At 49.4% G+C, this 18,115-nt stretch overlaps 1 protein-coding gene across 1 annotated transcript; it reads right to left on the reverse strand.

The window, feature by feature from the left end:
* Positions 1 to 5,470: 5,470 nt before the first annotated feature.
* C2CD4D (C2 calcium dependent domain containing 4D) lies at positions 5,471 to 6,712 on the reverse strand. Its single transcript, XM_033174888.1, has one exon. The coding sequence runs from the start codon at positions 6,677 to 6,679 to the stop codon at positions 5,612 to 5,614; it is 1,068 nt and encodes a 355-aa protein (XP_033030779.1). The 5' UTR covers positions 6,680 to 6,712; the 3' UTR covers positions 5,471 to 5,611.
* Between the last annotated feature and the right edge of the window lie 11,403 nt (positions 6,713 to 18,115).

Consider the following 18,115-nt stretch of genomic DNA (forward strand, 5'->3'; position numbering starts at 1 on the left):
TTTTGGCACCCTAGGCAATTGCCCAGTTCGCCTTAATGGACGTGCCGGTCCTGAGACCGTGTTTATGGAAGACAATCTTACTCGGCTACACAGGATCGCCAAAGAAGAAAAAGAGTTTGTTAAAGGTGCCAAGTTGTTGGGACAACCCCCCCCCCCCAATTCCCGTCACAAAGCTACAATTTCCAGAGTCACCTGGGAAGATGGATTGATAATTAAACTGCTGTAACATTTCTAGCTCTGTAGGGGGAATAGGGAAGGCTCTTAACAACTCCCAACAAACTACTCTCCCCATAATTCTTTTGAGGAAGCCATGCCTGTTTAAAGCGGAATGATGCTGCTTAAATGTACAATGCAGAAGGGGCCTAAATCTATTTTTGGGTGTGTGTGTGTGTGTGTGTGTGTGTGTGTGTGTGTGTCCCACAACTCATTCCTCTCTCCAAGCCCCTGCTAACCAGTCATGTCTTTCAGCTTTGAGGACACAGGATTTGCAGAGATTACAATGTTCTAAAAAATCTTAAAAATCTTAAAAAGTAAAGACATCACCTTGCCGACAAAGGTCCGTATAGTTAAAGCTATGGTTTTCCCAGTAGTAATGTACGGAAGTGAGAGCTGGACCATCAAGAAGGCTGATCGCCGAAGAATTGATGCTTTTGAATTCTGGTGATGGAGGAGACTCTTGAGAGTCCCATGGACTGCAAGAAGATCAAACCTATCCATTCTCAAGGAAATCGGCCCTGAGTGCTCACTAGAAGGACAGATCCTGAAGTTGAGGCTCCAGTACCTTGGCCACCTCATGAGAAGAGAAGACTCCCTAGAAAAGACCCTGATGTTGGGAAAGATGGAGGGCACAAGGAGAAGGGGACGACAGAGGATGAGATGGTTGGACAGTGTTCTTGAAGCGACTGGCATGAGTTTGGCCAAACTGCGGGAGGCAGTGGAGGATAGGCGTGCCTGGCGTGCTCTGGTCCATGGGGTCACGAAGAGTCGGACACGACTGAACGACTGAACAACAACAACAACAACAACAATGTTCTAACCAACTTCAGGATAAAATGGGATATTTTAAAATGGGAAATTTAAAAAGAGGGCTGTGGACTAGGGTTGCCAAGTGTCCACTATTTGAGTGGACCGTCCACTTTTTCACATTATGTTCACTATTTTTTTCCCACAAAATAGTGGACATTTTTTTTAATTCAAAAGCTTTATGATGAAATGGTATTTTAATACGTGTTAAAATGTTTGTAAGAAAATATATAATTTAATTTAATTTTAACCGCCCCCCGCCCCCGCTTGTCCGCTATTTTTTGGAAGCAGACCTGGCAACCCTAGCTGTGACTTGGAATCAGAATGCCGATTGACCAGGAATGAAACGTTGAATTCCTAGCAGTAGCTGTGAAAAAGGAGAATCCCATGCTAAGGATTGTTAGAAATGAGATTTAAAACAAAACAAAACCCAGAAGCACCTGCCAAGATCGTAATGCTGTACAACTGCACTTGGAAGACTTGGATAGAGCGCTGGTCGCCACACCTGAAAAAGGATATTGCAGAATGACAGGAAGAGTTAGAGGCTACTCAATGCAGAAAGTGAATAAAGAATAGATAGTATTTACAGAATATTTGAAAAACTATTATGATAGCAAGAACCTCCTGGCAGACCTTAAATGATTCTTGTAATGTATAGACAACAAACTAAAGAATATTTCTCTGAAGGAAATTAAGGAAACAAAGTATAATAATGTGATACTGATACTGTGTAAAAACTAACAAATGAGACAGTTGTTTTTTTAGAACAATCGGAAGTTTTATTTTATCCTTCTTCCTTTCATTTTTCATTTCCTTTTCCTTTATTTTTTGTTGTAATTTTTCATTTTCTTGTGTAGTCTTTGTGCATAAACTGTAATATGGCAAATTGTTGGGTAAACATGTGTTGAATGTTTAATAAAGATTTATTTTAAAAAATTAACAAAGGAGAAAAAGAAAAGAAAAAAGGACATTGCAGGATAAGGATAAAGGAAAAGACAATGATCAACAGGCTGGAGAACCTCCCCTGTGAGGAAAGGTCACAGCATTTGGAACTTTTTAGTTTAGTTTCCTGCACTGCAGGGGGGTTGGACTGGATGTCCTTTGGGTGCCTTCCAACTTTTAAGATTCTGTATTTCATAGTGGTGCATTTTTATTTGGACTCTTTCCCCTAACTTAAAGAGGACTGCCCTCTAGTGCTGGAACCTATTATGTACCCACTTTCTTTTCAAATTTCAGTCGGCATCGCCCAACAGGCTTTCATGCCGATCTTCTCCATCAAATGGACTAGAAACTTTGTAAGTTTTGTTGTTGTTGTTGTTAAAGCTTCAGTTCTCAGGAATCTGATTTCTGTGTCACTTCTGGTGACATGAGGAATCTTCCGCTAGAAACTTGCCTCTCTAATCAGTTTCCACACATCTCCGGGTTTCATCCCTCCCTCCCTCCATCCATCCATTAAAACATTCTATTTTACCCACGCAATGGAAACTTGCCTGCGTCGGAAGCCCACCTGACACAGAATCAATATTTATATAGGTTTATTAGACCATCTGTCCGGTCTTTGTTTTCCGCAGTGGTGGAATATACTTTTCTGCATGCTCCCGCAATCCTGCCAGAAACAGAAGGTGCAAATTGCCTGTCTTTCAAGCAAACTGGGAGAATGGGTTTCAGGATCGCAGGAAGCCGCGCTTTGGTTTCCGAACGTTTTGGAAGTGGAATGGACTTCTGGAACGGATTCCACGCTCCGACTGTATTTCAAAGCCTTGGAAAACATAGAATCAGAGAGTTGGAAGGGACCCCGGGGTCATGTAGCCTGCATGGCGATAGCTGATGGGAGGAGGAAATGGACATGAGAATCTGGCAACCCGAAAGGAAGGTGCTTGTTCTGGGTGTCTGCCGGCCGTTCTCTCCAAGCAGGAGAGAACTTCCTGGAGAAGAGAAGGTTAAGGGGTGATATGATAGCCATGTTCAAATATATACCTGTAAAAGGATGTCATATAGAGGAGGGGAAAAGGTTGTTTTCTGCTGTTCCAGAGAAGCGGACACAGGGCAATGGATTCAAACTCCAAGAAAGAAGATTCCACCTAAACATTAGGAAGAACTTCCTGACAGTAAGAGCTGTCCGACAGTGGGATTTGCTGCCCAGGAGTGTGGTGGAGTCTCCTTCTTTGGAGGTCTTTAAGCGGAGGCTTGACAGCCATCTGTCAGGAATGCTTTGATGGTGTTTCCTGCTTGGCAGGGGGTTGGACTGGATGGCCCTTGGGGTCTCTTCCAACTCTAGGATTCTATGCAGGGCCGTCTTAAAGGGATCGGCTCCTGTGGCGCAACGATCCCTCGGCGCCCCCGGCGTGCCGCCTCTCCGCCCGCCTCCCTCCCGCACTGGCCGCCCCTCGGGAGGGGGGTGGGCAAGCGGGGGATGAGGAGCGTGGCGCTGGAGCGGTGCGGGGCTTTGTGCGCCCTTCCCAGCGCTCCAGCTGGGGCTCCGGAGGGCGGCCGGCTTGCAGTTCGCCCGCCGGCGCACGAGCGCCCGCCCACCCGCCCGTGGGGGCGGGGGCGGGTTGGGGAGGGGGCGCCCGGTATCCCTAGCACGCCGCGCCACCCAGCATCTATGACGAGACGGCCCTGATTCTATGATTCTAGGGAGCAGAATAATAGAATGAGCTAGATGACCTGCAAGGGATGCGGGTGGCACTGTGGTCTAAACCACAGAGCTTAGGGCTTGCCGATCAGAAGGTTGGCGGTTTGAATCCCTGTGATGGAGAGAGCTCCCGTTGCTCGGTCCCTGCTCCTGCCCACCTAGCAGTTCGAAAGCATATCGAAGTGCAAGTAGATAAATAGGTACCGCTCCGGCAAGAAGGTAAACGGTGTTTCTGTGCACTGCTCTGTTTCGCCAGAAGCAGCTTAGTTATGCTGGCCACATGACCCGGAAGCTGTCTGCGGACAAACGCCGGCTCCCTCGGACTATAGAGCAAGATGTGTGCCGCAACCCCGGAGTTGTCCACGACTGGACCTAGGTCAGGAGTACCTTTACCTTTACCTTTGAGATGACCTGCAGACCATTATCCCAATCCTTCATTTGCTCAGGGCACAGTCTTGTGACCACAGCATCCCTGGCCGATGGCTGCCCAGCCTCTGCTCACATATTTCCCAAGAAGGAGATCCCATCACCTCCTGAGGCAGTCTGCCCCAATGCTGAATCATGGCTTGGGTATTCCCCACCCCCAGTGTGTGTGTGTTTCCCTTTGGTTTCCCACCAAGCAGACCTTGCAGTTCCTTCCGACACCTCCCCTCTTGCTTCACTCAGGCTGTAATCCTGTTGGCCCTTGCCTCCTCCTGAGTTTGCTATTAGAAGGAGCAATGGGAGAATCACAGAATCATAAGACTGTAGGGTTGGAAGGGACCACGAGGGTCATCCAGTCCAGCCCCCTGCAATGCAGGAATGTGTCACCTTGGAGATACACATTTTGAGCATGGAGAGGATTCCAGTGGCTCATATTGAGGGGCCAGTCAGGCCAGTATCGTGGGCCCCAGAGGGCCTCATTCTTGGCCCCAACAATTGGCCACCTAAAAAACTGCAGATCCTCCTTCCTGTCCTGCTGTGTTGGTGGCAGTGCCGGAAAGTGTAGCCCGACAGCTCCCTCTGCTGTTGACATCCAGTCATGAGCCTGGATGTTGGTAACCAGAGTCCCCAGGGTTTGTGTGTGTGTGTGTGTGTGTGTGTGTGTTGTTGTTGTTGTTGTCAAACGCAGCCCTGCGGCTCAAAACACAGGAAGAGCTGTTTCTTTGCACCGTCCACAGATTGATTTGAAACACGACCCATACAGCTGCGTCCCAGAGGTCTTCCATGACACAATGGCGGCAGAGTGGGCTTGTGGGAATGCCCCATGGCAGGCCTTGGGTAGCCCATGGTGAGAGCAGGATGATGGACTGGATGGGCCTGATCCAGCAACCAGGCTCTTCTGGTGTTCTTACAAAGGTCTACCCGGCTGGCAAAAAGACCCTCTTTGCTAAGATGGAAGACCCTGAGCAAGAGAAGCCATGCCTCTTCCTGCCAACGGAAGTGACTTCCTGCCGACAGCATCCACTTCCTGTCGGGGAGTTGCACATGCCTCTTCCTGCCAACGGAAGTGACTTCCTGCCGACAGCATCCACTTCCTGTCGGGGAGTTGCCCATGCCTCTTCCTGCCAACGGAAGTGACTTCCTGCCGACAGCACCCACTTCCTGTCGGGGAGTTGCCCATGCCTCTTCCTGGCAACGGAACCGACTTCCTGCCGACAGCACCCACTTCCTGTCAGGGAGTTGCCCATGCCTCTTCCTGCCAACGGAAGTGACTTCCTGCCAACAGCATCCACTTCCTGTCGGGGAGTTGCCCATGCCTCTTCCTGTCAACGGAAGTGACTTCCTGCCAACAGCATCCACTTCCTGTCGGGGAGTTGCCCACGCCTCTTCCTGCCAATAGAAGTGACTTCCTGCCGACAGCATCCACTTCCTGTCGGGGAGTTGCCCATGCCTCTTCCTGCCAATGGAAGTGACTTCCTGCCGACAGCACCCACTTCCTGTCAGTGAGTTGCCTGTCCACCGGCGCCCCCTTCAGGGCAACAGGCAATCCAGCGGGACGTCGCACTCCCCCAGCACCGCGTCCCTCCGGAGGCCGGAGCCTTTGTTGAGCACCTTGAGCCTCAAGCTGCACCTGGACAGCTCCTCCGGGGAGACGCCCTCGAAGAAGAAGTCCTCATTGAAGATGGGATTGCGGCTCCTCTTGACGACGGCGCTGCGCTGCCTCAGGCCTGCCCCGGGCCGCAGCTGCAAGGAGACGCAGCAGCTGACGTGCCGCGGGTCGCAGTGGGGAGGGTAGAAGGCCTCGGCGCACACCAGCCGGACGCGAAGGCGCCCCTGGGGCTGCAGGTACTCGCTGGAGAGCCTCAGCCGCCCGCCTTTGCTCACCGTCAGCACCACCTCCTTGGTGAGCCGCTCGTGGCAACGGATCAGGTCCAGCGGGAAGAGTGGCAGCGGGGCAGGGGAGCCCCAGGGGGGATCCTTCTCCCGTCGCGGAAAGCTGGGGCTCGTGTCCGCAGAGCTGGTCTCCTCCGTGGACAAGGAGTTGGGCCGCGGGGCAGCGCCAACGTCGGTGGGGCAGAGGGCGAATCTTCGGCGATGCCCGTAGGCCGGACAGAACGGAGGGCAGCTCAGAGGCCGCATCAGCAGGGGAGAGCTGAAAGGGGATGTCTCGGTGGAGGAGGCCGTGTCACTGTCAAACATTAAACCAGGCTGCAGGGGAGGCCTCGTCGGCGGGGCGGAGAACCGGGCCCCCTGCAACCGGCGCGGCAGGCGCCCGCCGTGGAAGAGGGACTCCCGGCGGCGGGTGTGCGGGCTCTCGGGCAGGAAGGGCACACCCGCAGGGCTGGCGAGGTGGGGCATGGAGGAGGTGCTGTAGAGCCGCCCCACGGCCTGGAGCTCCCCCTCCTCCGGGCTCTCCACCTGGATGACGTGCTGCTCGGCCGGCCGGGCCAGGATCCTGCGGCCGTCGGGGCTGTTGCACGAGTGCCGCCCTTGCAGGCTGGCCAAGTTGGGAGGGATGAAGAAGGTGGGGATCGTGTCCGGCGTGATCACGTTGGGGAAGGTGGGGCAGGGGCTGGGGGGCTTCCTTCTGGAGAACATCTCAGGGCAGGCGGAGGCCGGGCGAGGGGGAATTCACAGTGGGCTGGAGGGCAGAGGCCCCACGAGAGAACCAAGGACTCTCAGGGTGGTCTGGGAAGAAAGACGGGAAATGGTTAGCACCTGAGGGATGAAGGGACTATTTGCCATGGCCAAAGTCCCAGGGACATGCCCAATCTTTCTGCTACAGTTTTGGAGGGTGTCAAGGACGCCCCCGAGCCAAAGGATTGCACATGGCAGATAGTTAACTCTTTGTGGTCAAAGGTGACACCCCCTCAGCTCCGAATACCGCCCCGCACTAGCCTAGCGTCTAGGCAGCTATTCCCAGGTCTATGGAGCAGTTGCAGCAACAGGGGGACCGCCCCTCCCCGTTATGTACCTTCCCCTTGATGCGATATGCACACACAGCCAGAGACTAAGCCTGCGTGGAAATGCCCTCTGCTCCTCCCTTTTCAACCCTCTCTTGGATCTGGAAGGCAGTGGTGGCGGAGAGGGTAGGGAAGCACCCAGCCCTTCACTTGCCTGGCCTGTCTCTTCCTCCTCTTCCTCCAGTGCTCCACCCTCCAGCTCTGAAGATTCCCCTGCCCCCGACTCTTGCCTCCTGGCTGACACAGGTCCCCACAAATCGCGGACCCCTCTCCCCAGTCAGGCTCCAGCCCCCCTCCCCCCTGGCGCACATTCATCAGCGTCCAGCCAGCCCCTGACAGAGGGTAAAGAACAAAGCATTTTCAGGTCTCATGAGGACTAGAAACTCTTCTTTTCTTTCAGGTTGCCGGATTCAAAACCAGATGCTGGGTTCCGTGCTCGACAATCCCATGGAGTCCCACCCCCCCTGAAGGGCACCGGCCTTTCTCCACTCCTATTTCCACACACAAAAACACACCCCCAAGTGAATTTGGATGCTTTCTCATTGAGCGAAATACTTTACAGGGTTGTCACACAAGGCTGAAAGGAGCTAAGGGTGTTGGAAGAAAACCCACTTGCCACGCACCGGTGCAAAGTGGCTGATCCACTCACTAGGCACTACTGCCTTTCAGCCCACCAATACACTCCCATAAATCCCTGTTTGTTTGTTTGTTTTCATAATCCCTCCATACACAACCCCTTTTGATTCTCACATGCATCACTAAATGTAACCGCTTTCATCCCCGCTCATAAGAACCTAAGTTTAGCCCTTCTGGATCCGGCCCATGGCCCATCCAGTCAGGCACCCCGCTCTCACGGTGGCCATCCAGGTGCCTGTGTGGGGAACCAGCAAGCAGGATTCGAACACAGGAGCTGGCATTCAGAAGCATTGTGGCCTCTGACGGTGGAGGCAGAGCCGAGCCACTGTGCCAAGCAGCCGTTGATATCTTTTTCCTCCGCAATTTCCCCCGGTCCCCTTTTAAAGCCGTCCAAAGGGGGTGGCCAACCCTGCCTCCTGTGGCAGGGAGTTCCACAGTTCCACGAAGAAAGAACTTCTCCATTCCTCTCTCAAAGCCATTTGGCCACCTGGAAGCCTCTTTGCAAAGTCCAGCAGCGCCCTTTCTAGTCCCCATGATGACCCCGTGGCGTTTGCTTCCTTTGAAAGGGACATATGGGAGAGAGCGAGAGGGAGAGACGGTTGCCTCTGGCAAAAGCCGAAAGGCGGCTCTAGCACCTTGTAACGGAGTCATTAAACCGGCTGGATGCCTGTCAGAGCGTAGCTAAGTAGCTCTTTGCCACTGACGTCATTCTGCTCTCCTGGGCCCTCTGAAAAGTTTTCAAATGTCAGGAGGAGGAGGGAACTCGAAGCTGGAGCTCTCTCTGTAGTGTACGGGGGAAAGCAACGTATCTCCTTGTCGAGGCTGATTCTGAGCCTGGGACCCCCTGTGTGCAAACTGACTGCTGTAACCAATGAGCTACGGGGCCCTTCCACAAAGATTCTAGTCCTCACTGTTTTAAACAAGGGCTCCCTCTTATGGAATAAAAGGTAAAGGGACCCCTGACCATCAGGTCCAGTCATGTCCAACTGGGGTTGCAGCGCTCATCTCGCTCTATAGGCCGAGGGAGCCGGCGTTTGTCCGCAGACAGCTTCCGGCTCATGTGGCCAGCATGACAAAGCCGCTTCTGGCAAACCAGAGCAGCGCACGGAAACGCCGTTTACCTTCCCACTGGAGCGGTCCCTATTTATCTACTTGCACTTTGACGTGCTTTCGAACTGCTAGGTGGGCAGGAGCTGGGATCGAGCAACGGGAACTCACCCCGTTGCGGGGATTCGAACTGCTGACCTTCTGATCAGCAAGCCCTAGGCTCTGTGGTTTAACCCACAGCACCACCTGGGTCCTCTTATGGAATAGGATGTCCCTATTTCCACCAGAGAAATTTTGGAGGATATGATGTTCTTGCCTGGTGTGTAATGAAGGCGCCAGCCGGACTCTCCCTGTGGAGAGCATTCCAAAAATGGGGAGCCACTGCAAAAAAGGCCCTGGGAGTTGGCGCCTATGGTGCCAGGCTAGATGAGCCATTGGCCTGATCCAGCATGCTGTTCTTACATTCTTACGATTACAGTCCTGTCACCAGCTGTGCTCGCTTTTAGAGGGAATGGTATACGAAGAATCGTGAAGCAGAATTCCCAAATCCGGCTGGTTTGTTGTCTGGCCCATTGATGTCACCACACCACAAAGGGGACGTGCATTGCAAAGCAGGAGAGCATCCTGTCCGTCTTGGCAACAGGGACAGATTTCCTGTCCCCTGCCCCTCAAGGTATTCCTGCAAACCTTTTCATAGATATGCGAAGAGTGACCCAAAATGAAAGGCTTGTTTCTATGTGGGAGAGTAAGCTTCTCTCAAAAGGTGCGCCTGAAATTCCAGCTTGCACATTCATAATTGTCCTCAGACACAGTGGAATGGAGCTGTGGCCAACGGCATGCCTTGCGTTCTGTGGTCCCAGAAATTGGATGCCTCCGATCGATGAGCCTGGTTAACTCCAAACAGGGCAAAACATACATATGCTGTGATTTCCCCCGCAGGAGCACAGATCCCGGCGCAGAATCCCGCCTCTCTTTCCCGCTTTTGAAAACAGGCAAATTCCTACTGCTTGTGCCCACCGAGAAACACTCTTTTGATGTTTGCGAATGAGTCCCGCTGGAATCTCAAAAGCCACACGGTGCAATGGAATTTCCCATCGTTGCAGGCCGGGCATAGAAAGTTCCTTGCATTGCATAGATGTGTGTGCACGATGAACGACAGAATGCAAAATAGATAAAAGGTGAAAAAACTCATGATCAGTAGAGCTAGCCACCTCTGGAGTTTCTTGGCACACACAGCCTTGCAAGGTACCGGGCTCAAGCATGTCTGCTTTCCTCCATCGTACATCACGCAACCTGTCTGCTAGGAAGAAAAAGTTATCCCCAACAGGACGTCTTGAGTCTCTCTCTCTCTCTCTCTCTCTCTCTCTTTCTCTCTCCCTTTCCTGGGAAAACCTCTCCAGCTGACTTGCCCCCCACAACACAGCCCAACAGAGCCAATTACCTGCCATTGCTCCTTCATGTGTCCCCCTTGCTCCTTTCCTCGAATTCCCCCCTCTTGTTTCCTCGGATCTCCGGGAGACCAGCTGGCATCAGACAAGCTTCCCGTCCCGCTGTTTATACCTTGGGCTTTCCGACGTCACTCTTTTGTGTGACTCACGGCGAGTTGCTCCGTTTCCCACTAGAGGGCTTTCAGGCCGGATAAACACAGCCATTCATATTTTTTTTCTTTCCTAAACCCACTAGCGTGCTCAAGAGTAGTACATTTGAGGAGGGTGCGCAATTTGAAGGGAGGCGGAAACTCCAACCCACGATACAGAGTGTTCAGTTCTGTCGACATGACAGCTGATCTATCTTCTTAGGGCCTTTCTGGATTCAGTGCTGGGCTGAAATATTCTCCCCGCTCCCCGATTCTTTGGCACGCTGCCTGCCTTGGTTTTGCTAGGTAGCTTAGCACAAAGGAATCATTCTTCCAAGCGGTGGCAAATGTTTGCAAATACTTTAGCGGCAAGTCCATCCTGCCGTTTTGAAACGATGCGTTAAAGGGGAGTTTGTTTGGCACATAACAGCTTGAGCAACTCACTTCTCTGGTTCGGTGCATGACAGTGCGGCCTCATTTATCCAGCCAGCATTCGGATAACCGGAGAGATAGGAACTGAAAACCTCCTAAGGCCGTATGAAGGCACGGGGTTGCATTCCTCCCATGTTCGCCTCAAGCAACGGCGCTTCCCTTCCGCTGCAGAACTCCTTGATGAGAGATACAGCACCTCACTAGAACCCGATGGGTGTCATCCAATGTGGGAAGATTCAGGAGAGGCAAACGGACGGACTTCTTCACAAAGCTCATAGTTAAACAATGGAATTTATTCCCACCAGAGGCAGCGATGGCCACCAAGTTGGAAGGCATCGTTATAAGAATCCTAAGGTTTCAAATATAAAATAAATGCCCATAAATGTACGAGGCAAGCACATACACAAATATATAAACCACGTGTCTGAAATAAAATAAAAAAAATTCCTTCCAGTAGCACCTTAGAGACCAACTACAGGAGAGCAATCCTGAAGCCATTTTGACTCTCCCAAATTGACCTCAAATATTTCTCTGTAAGGAGGAAGGAAATGGGAAAAGCTTTCAAATTGTCTTTTGACTGTAGGGACTTACACCTCCCTTTTCAAATGCAGTCTGGCAAGTATCTGTCAAGCTGAATATGCTTAAGGGATTCAGGAACGAAGTATTTGCCATCTCAAAGGAATGGCCTGGCCAACCAGAAAATGCAATCAAGTAAGGCATTATCAGGGATCCTGGCAAACAGGAGAGAAGCAACGCTCTCAAGTTTCTGCTGAAGGCCGCCTCCTTCTGTGATGTGCGTATGATGTTTTTTTTGGGGTGGTCTTGGGCTACAGGGTGGGCAATTTCAAAACTCTAAATAACACCATTGTTCAGGGTTCTCCTCCATCCTCTGTGTGGAGAGTGGGGACCCTGTTGCAACAGTTTATTTTTCAGGCTTACTAGCCGCTTTGCTTCTCAATATACTCTGGTTGGCCTCTGTTACTTTTCTCCTACCAATAGGGAGCGCACTTGAGGTTTCTATACAGGCTCTGGAACACCCCATAAGGGACAGGGAGCAGTTTTTCTTATAACAGTTTTAAAAGAGGATTCATGGGGGACCAGGCTCTCAACGGCTACTAGCTAGGGCGGCTATGTTCTGACCTCTGTTGGAGGCAGTGAACGACTTTGAATTAGCACTAGCTGCTAATCAGATATGGGGAGAGGTGATTTGCGGGCATCTAAAGAGGCTTGAACCACAGAGTCTAGGACTTGCTGATCAGAAGGTCGGCGGTTCGAATCCCTGCCACAGGGTGAGCTCCCGTTGCTCGGTCCCAGCTCCTGCCCACCTAGCAGTTCGAAAGCACGTCAAAGTGCAAGTAGATAAATAGGTACCGCTCCAGTGGGAAGGTAAACGGCGTTTCCGTGCGCTGCTCTGGTTCGCCAGAAGCGGCTTTGTCATGCTGGCCACATGACCCGGAAGCTGTCTGCGGACAAACGCCAGCTCCCTTGGCCTATAGAGCGAGATGAGCGCCGCAACCCCAGAGTCGGACACGACTGGACCTGATGGTCAGGGGTCCCTTTACCTTAAAGAGGCTCAGGTTGACCACTGGGAGAGTAAGGTGCTGGGCTAGATGGGCTTTTGGTCTGATCTGGCCGGGCTCTTCTTCTGCCCCTATGAGTACATGAGGCAGTGTGGTGTAGTGGTTGGACCTGAGATCCCACCCTCACTCAGCCTCAAAGCCCATTGGGTGTGACTTTGGACCACTCACTTCCTCTCTCGGCCTAACTTATCTTTCAGGGTTGCTGTGAGAATAAAATAGGGGGAGAGGGAGAACTGTGGATGGAGCTCTTGCAGGAAAAGTAGTATATGAATGTAATAAATAAATGCAAATTAAATAACTAAGACTGTAAGAAGAGCCAGGTAAAGGGTAAAGGGACCCCTGACCGTTAGGTCCAATCGTGGACGACTCTGGGGTTGCGGCGCTCATCTCGCTTTACTGGCCGAGGGAGCCGGCATACAGCTTCCGGGTCACGTGGCCAGCATGACTAAGCCGCTTCTGGCGAACCAGAACAGCGCACGGAAACGCCGTTTACCTTCCTGCCGGAGCGGTACCTATTTATCTACTTGCACTTTGACGTGCTTTCGAACTGCTAGGTGGGCAGGAGCAGGGACCGATTCGAACCGCCAACCTTCTGATCGGCAAGCCCTAGGCTCTGTGGTTCAACCCACAGCACTAACCGCGTCCCATCTATTTGTTGTTGTTTGTTATCTAGTCCCAGCCCATCCAAGTGTCCCTATTTTCCAGGGACTGTCCCAGATTTACAGAAGCCGTCCCAATTTCTGATTTGATCCCGGAATGTCTCGCTTCTCCTTGAGACGTCCCTGTTTTCATCAGAGTGGCTGGGGAAGCCCAGCCAGATGGGCAGGGCATAAATAATAAAACAATAAAATTACTATTATTGTTCCAGAGGCCTCTGGCAAAACCAGAAAAGCGCAGGAGGCCTCTTGCCTGCAAACTTCCTGGTGCAATTCAGCTGACCACCGTGGGAACAGGAAATTCGACTAGATAAGCCCTTGCTTTGCTCCATCAGGGCTCGTCCCCTGTTCTCGAGAACATGTGGGCCAAAGAACATCATTTAGAATAGCAAGAATCACAAAGAGAAATGAAGCAACGGAAAAGGGAGTTGCCCTAAGGCTCCAGACAGCCAGACATGAGTTGCGTCTGAGTCTCTCGCACCCAAGGGTGCCTCAGCTGTAAGGCGATGCTGACAATCTCCTCCACAATGGAGGTTTGTTTCTCAGGTCAGAAGACTCAGTTGGATGAGGCAACAGCCACCAGCGTGGCAGCAAAGCAGGCTTTTACGTCCCTTGGGGATTATTCGGGAAATCCGAGCTGGCAAACAGTCGGTGGACGAGGAGATGGGATCGTACGTCCTGCGCTCGGTCAGTCGGCGGTGGTCAGACAAGGTGTGTGGTTGATACACATGGAAGCATGTTCTTGGCGTAAAGGACTCTCAGAAGGGGAGATGCAAAGAGGTGGAGGGAACTTTCTTTCCTAAGTGGTGGACTTGTATTCCCCCCCATTTTTAAAAATTGATTTTACAATTTTAAGCACTTTACAATATCGTTAAATTTTCATCCTCCCCCCCTCTCACTGGGGGAAGCAAATTTTCACTCCCCTCTCTCACCGGGAAAGACAATACACATTTCTCATTTAACAATAATTAACATACTTAATATCATTGCTTAGCCCTGGTCCAATTCTATAGGCCAGATATTCTTCCTTTCCTCAAGTTCATTTTCCCATTGACTTCCTCAGGTCCCCCCTGTTGAATTCATTATCTATCCTCTTTACAGTTTTCCAAATTCATAAACATATCTATTTTTACCCCAACATTACAATTTTCTTTCCATTTCCTTACCTTTTTTTTTAACAAAATCATATAACACTAAAATAATTTTTCTTCTTATTTTACCAATCCTATTTCCATTTAAGATAACTCCTTTTATTGGCTCCTAACTTCTTCTGAAACTAAATCCTTATCAATTTCCCTTGCTCCAACCTAATTTTATACTCCTAAATTTCTTCTTTTTGCACACTTCCCTTCCCCCAGTCTCAAAATATTTAGCTATTTTCCCCACCTCTATCCTCCTAATTTTTTTAACAAACTTCATTAATGCCAAAATCCAGATCCAACCGTATTAACCACATATAGAGGGGGGAACAATCAAAGTATATCCTTTTTATCCCACTCCAACCCTCACAATTTCCCGCACCCGACAATCAGTCAATGCTGCTTGCCGTTTTCTTCTCTTCTTTTGCAGTATGCTGTTTCTCAGATCATCATCTTTACTTGATACAATCCAAACTGTTTGCAATTCTCTTCCCCTCTTTTGCAATATGCTGTTCTTTACATCCTCATCTTTACAGATTCCTTCCTCAGTGTCTTCGTCTTTGCAAAACAGTCCTTCTGGGTTAGATGAAACACCACTCCTTCCTGTTATTTGTTGTACTCCACTTAACGAAAAGTCTATGGCTGGTTTTATTTCTTTCACTTTTCCCTCCAATGCCTTAGGTTCCTCTGGGGCTGGCACTACCATCTCCAAAGTCCGATTCGAGGCTCTCATAGTCTGTTCCATCTCTTGTAGCAATTCCAAAGTCTTTTTTTTTTTAAGCATCAGACCATCTTTCCTTTGTCATTTTCAAGGTCAAAAAACAACTTTGTAGTCAAAACAATCCGTTACAATGTAACACCAACCACCATAATGTCCAGATTTCTTGCTAAATCTTTCAAGACCTCAGGGAAAAAAGGGTAACCCTTTTCCAAATCCAAATTTGCAACAATTAAATCTTAGCTCTCTTCCCCCCTCTTTGGGGAAACAGTCACAGAAGTTTTTCTTCTTTTCCACAATTTTTGGCAACACTGTTACACTGTTCCTTCTGTTTCAAAAATAAGGGACCGACCTCCGTGATTTTAAATCCCTTACTTCTTCCAATTTGGTTTCAATTGCTTTTTTACTCACAGTTTGAATGGTCCCAGTCCAAATTTAACGGAGAAATTGAGTGCTCCTGGCAACCAGCAGTCACAGCTTCACGCAGCAAGGGTAACCGCTGGATCCACGGTGCTCCCTCTCCCACCTCACTCGCTCTCGGTGGCTCTTATTGGAGCTTACTGGGGAGCAGGGGAGACGTAATGAGCACCCGCTGGATCACCATGCCCCCAGGATGCTCTTCCTGGGGTTCTTCAGGGGTCCGCAGCGCGGTTGCGGGTTTCCCTCCCCCTTGCTGTGTTGGGGAATCTCGGAGCGAAATTCCCCCGACTGATCGCTATGGTGTCCAACCGGAAGTCCCCCCTATGAGGTGGACTTGTAAAAGGGTAAAAGAGTATTGGGAAATGATCCATAATGAATTGAAAAAAATGCTTTAAAGTACTCCCCCCCCCAAAAAAAAACCCAGAGTTGTTGGGGATAATACAGACAGAAATTCCCAGGTGTCAAGAAAAGGTTGTTTATGTATGTTGCTACTGTGGCCCGTGTTTCGTTAGCCCCCAAATGGAAAACGAGCGAGATTCCTAACCAAAGAAGAACGGCAACTGAAGCTGACGGAATATGCGCAGCTTGCAGACTTAGCATATAGAATAAGAGAACAAGAAGAACATACGTTTAGAGAAGGTTGGAAAACATTTATTGGATATATGGGAAATAGCTGTGTACAGCTGGAATCGCTGGCAGCATTGAGATAAATTCAACAGTGTAAATACCGTATTTTCCCATGTATAAGACTAGGGTGTTTTTTTTTAACAAACAAACGAAAAGGTTTAAAACTGGGGCTGGTCTTATACACAGGTAGGACTGAGGTGTGTTTTCTTAATTTGGAGACCCCCCAAATTTTTCTTATACACGGAAAATTACGGTAGTAAGTTTTGATGGATGCAATAATGGAATACTGAAGGGCTTAGTTTTTTGTAAAATATGCAAGGGTTTATGATATGTAAAATGAACCATGGATATAGAAGAAGGGAAGTTGCTGATATTTTAAGGATGTTAAAATGAGTATTTTAAATTGTAAAACACACACACACACACATATATATATATATATATATATATATATATATATATATATATATATATATGACTTTCAGAAGGGCGACAAGCAGCCCATAGAACTCAAGCACTTTAAGTAGTCATGGCTTACACCCCAAAGCATTCTGGGAACTGTAGTTTATTCAGGGTGCTGGGAGCTGTTATCAGGCCAATTATTCCCTACCCAGAGCTACAATCCCCACAGCCAGTGCTTTTTTTCCAGCCAGAGTGTGCTCTAGCGCGGTTCTGGCACCTCTCAGTTGGGTGCCATCGCGAGCCGGCACTCCTCCTGGGGTTTTACCTGCCAAGATAATTTTTCACCTGTGATCTCAGCCTTGATAAGCTATTGAAGAGGGAAAGAAAACCCAGAAACTTAATAGGTCGAGACAGAATTGGGCAATGTTTATTGAAACCTGGCATAGCGGAGCACGTTCTCCACAAGATCCAGAATGTTTACTTGAGAGGATATCGTGTCTACCAAATGACGAAAGCAACAGCTTTAATGTTTTCTTTTTGGGGGCAGTTAATTTCCTTTTGAAAAATAGGGGCGTTTTTATAAAATGCTTAAAAGAGAAAAAGAGAGTTACAACTTTTTGTGTGTGATACAAATTATTAATTTTATGATAACAAAAAACCGATAAAACAAAAAACACCACAATCAAAATCATGCATCTTAATTGACTTCCCTCCAACTCCCCCTCCTGATTCCATTTTTTAAAACTAATTTATACACGTCTGCAGAAACTTATATTCTTAACTATCCAATTTTAAAACCCTATACGTATTATTACAAGTGATCTTTAAAAGTTCAACTAATGTGGAAATTAGAAAGAGAGTTACAACTTGGCCATTTGACAGACTAGGGCCACATCCAGACCATACATTTAAAATGCTGTGATACTGCTTTAAACACTCATGGCTTACACCCCCAAAGAATTCTGGGAGCTGTAGTTTGCTAAGGATGCTTAGCATCTTAAAAAGCAAAGACATCACCTTGCTGACAAAAGTCCGTATAGTTAAAGCTATGGTCTTCCCAGTAGTAATGTACGGAAGTGAGAGCTGGACCATCAAGAAGGCTGAAGAATTGATGCTTTTGAATTATGGTGCTGGAGGAGACTCTTGAGAGTCCCATGGACTGCAAGAAGATCAAACCTATCCATCCTTAAAGAAATCAGCCCTGAGTGCTCACTGGAAGGACAGATCCTGAAGTTGAGGCTCCAGTACTTTGGCCGCCTCATGAGAAGAGAAGACTCCCTGGAAAAGACCCTGATGTTGGGAAAGATGAATGGCACAAGGAGAAGGGGACGACAGAGGACGAGATGGTTGGACAGTGTTCTCGAAGCTACTAACATGAGTTTGGCCAAACTGCGAGAGGCAGTGGAAGACAGGAGTGGCTGGCGTGCTCTGGTCCATGGGGTCACGAAGAGTCGGACACGACTGAACGACTGAACAAAGGATGCTCTTAGGAGAGCTGTATTCCCCTCATGGGACTACAATTCCCAGAGCTCCCTGGGAAGAGGGATTGGTTGCTAAGCCACTCTGGGAATTGTAGCTTTGGGAGGGGGATGAGAGGCCTCCTAACATCTCTCCGCGCCCTTAACAAACTACAACTCCCAGGATTCTTTGGGGGAAGCCATGACTGTTTCAAGTGGGATTGTAGTGCTTGAAATGCGTTACTAGCCTAGGACCTTGTTTAAACCAGAGTAGACCCCATGCAGTCTGCAGCTGCTATCTAAATAGAGCAATCTAAAGATTAGGAAGTGTTGTGTTTCCAAGACATCCCAACCTTGCGGAAGTGAAGGTAAAGGCAATGA

This window comes from Lacerta agilis, chromosome 17, assembly GCF_009819535.1.
Source record: "Lacerta agilis isolate rLacAgi1 chromosome 17, rLacAgi1.pri, whole genome shotgun sequence".
NCBI lineage: Eukaryota > Metazoa > Chordata > Lepidosauria > Squamata > Lacertidae > Lacerta > Lacerta agilis.

Excerpts from the sequence above, each read along its gene's own strand:
- C2CD4D (XM_033174888.1), bottom strand. The coding sequence starts at position 6,679 with ATGTTCTCCAGAAGGAAGCCCCCCAGCCCCTGCCCCACCTTCCCCAAC.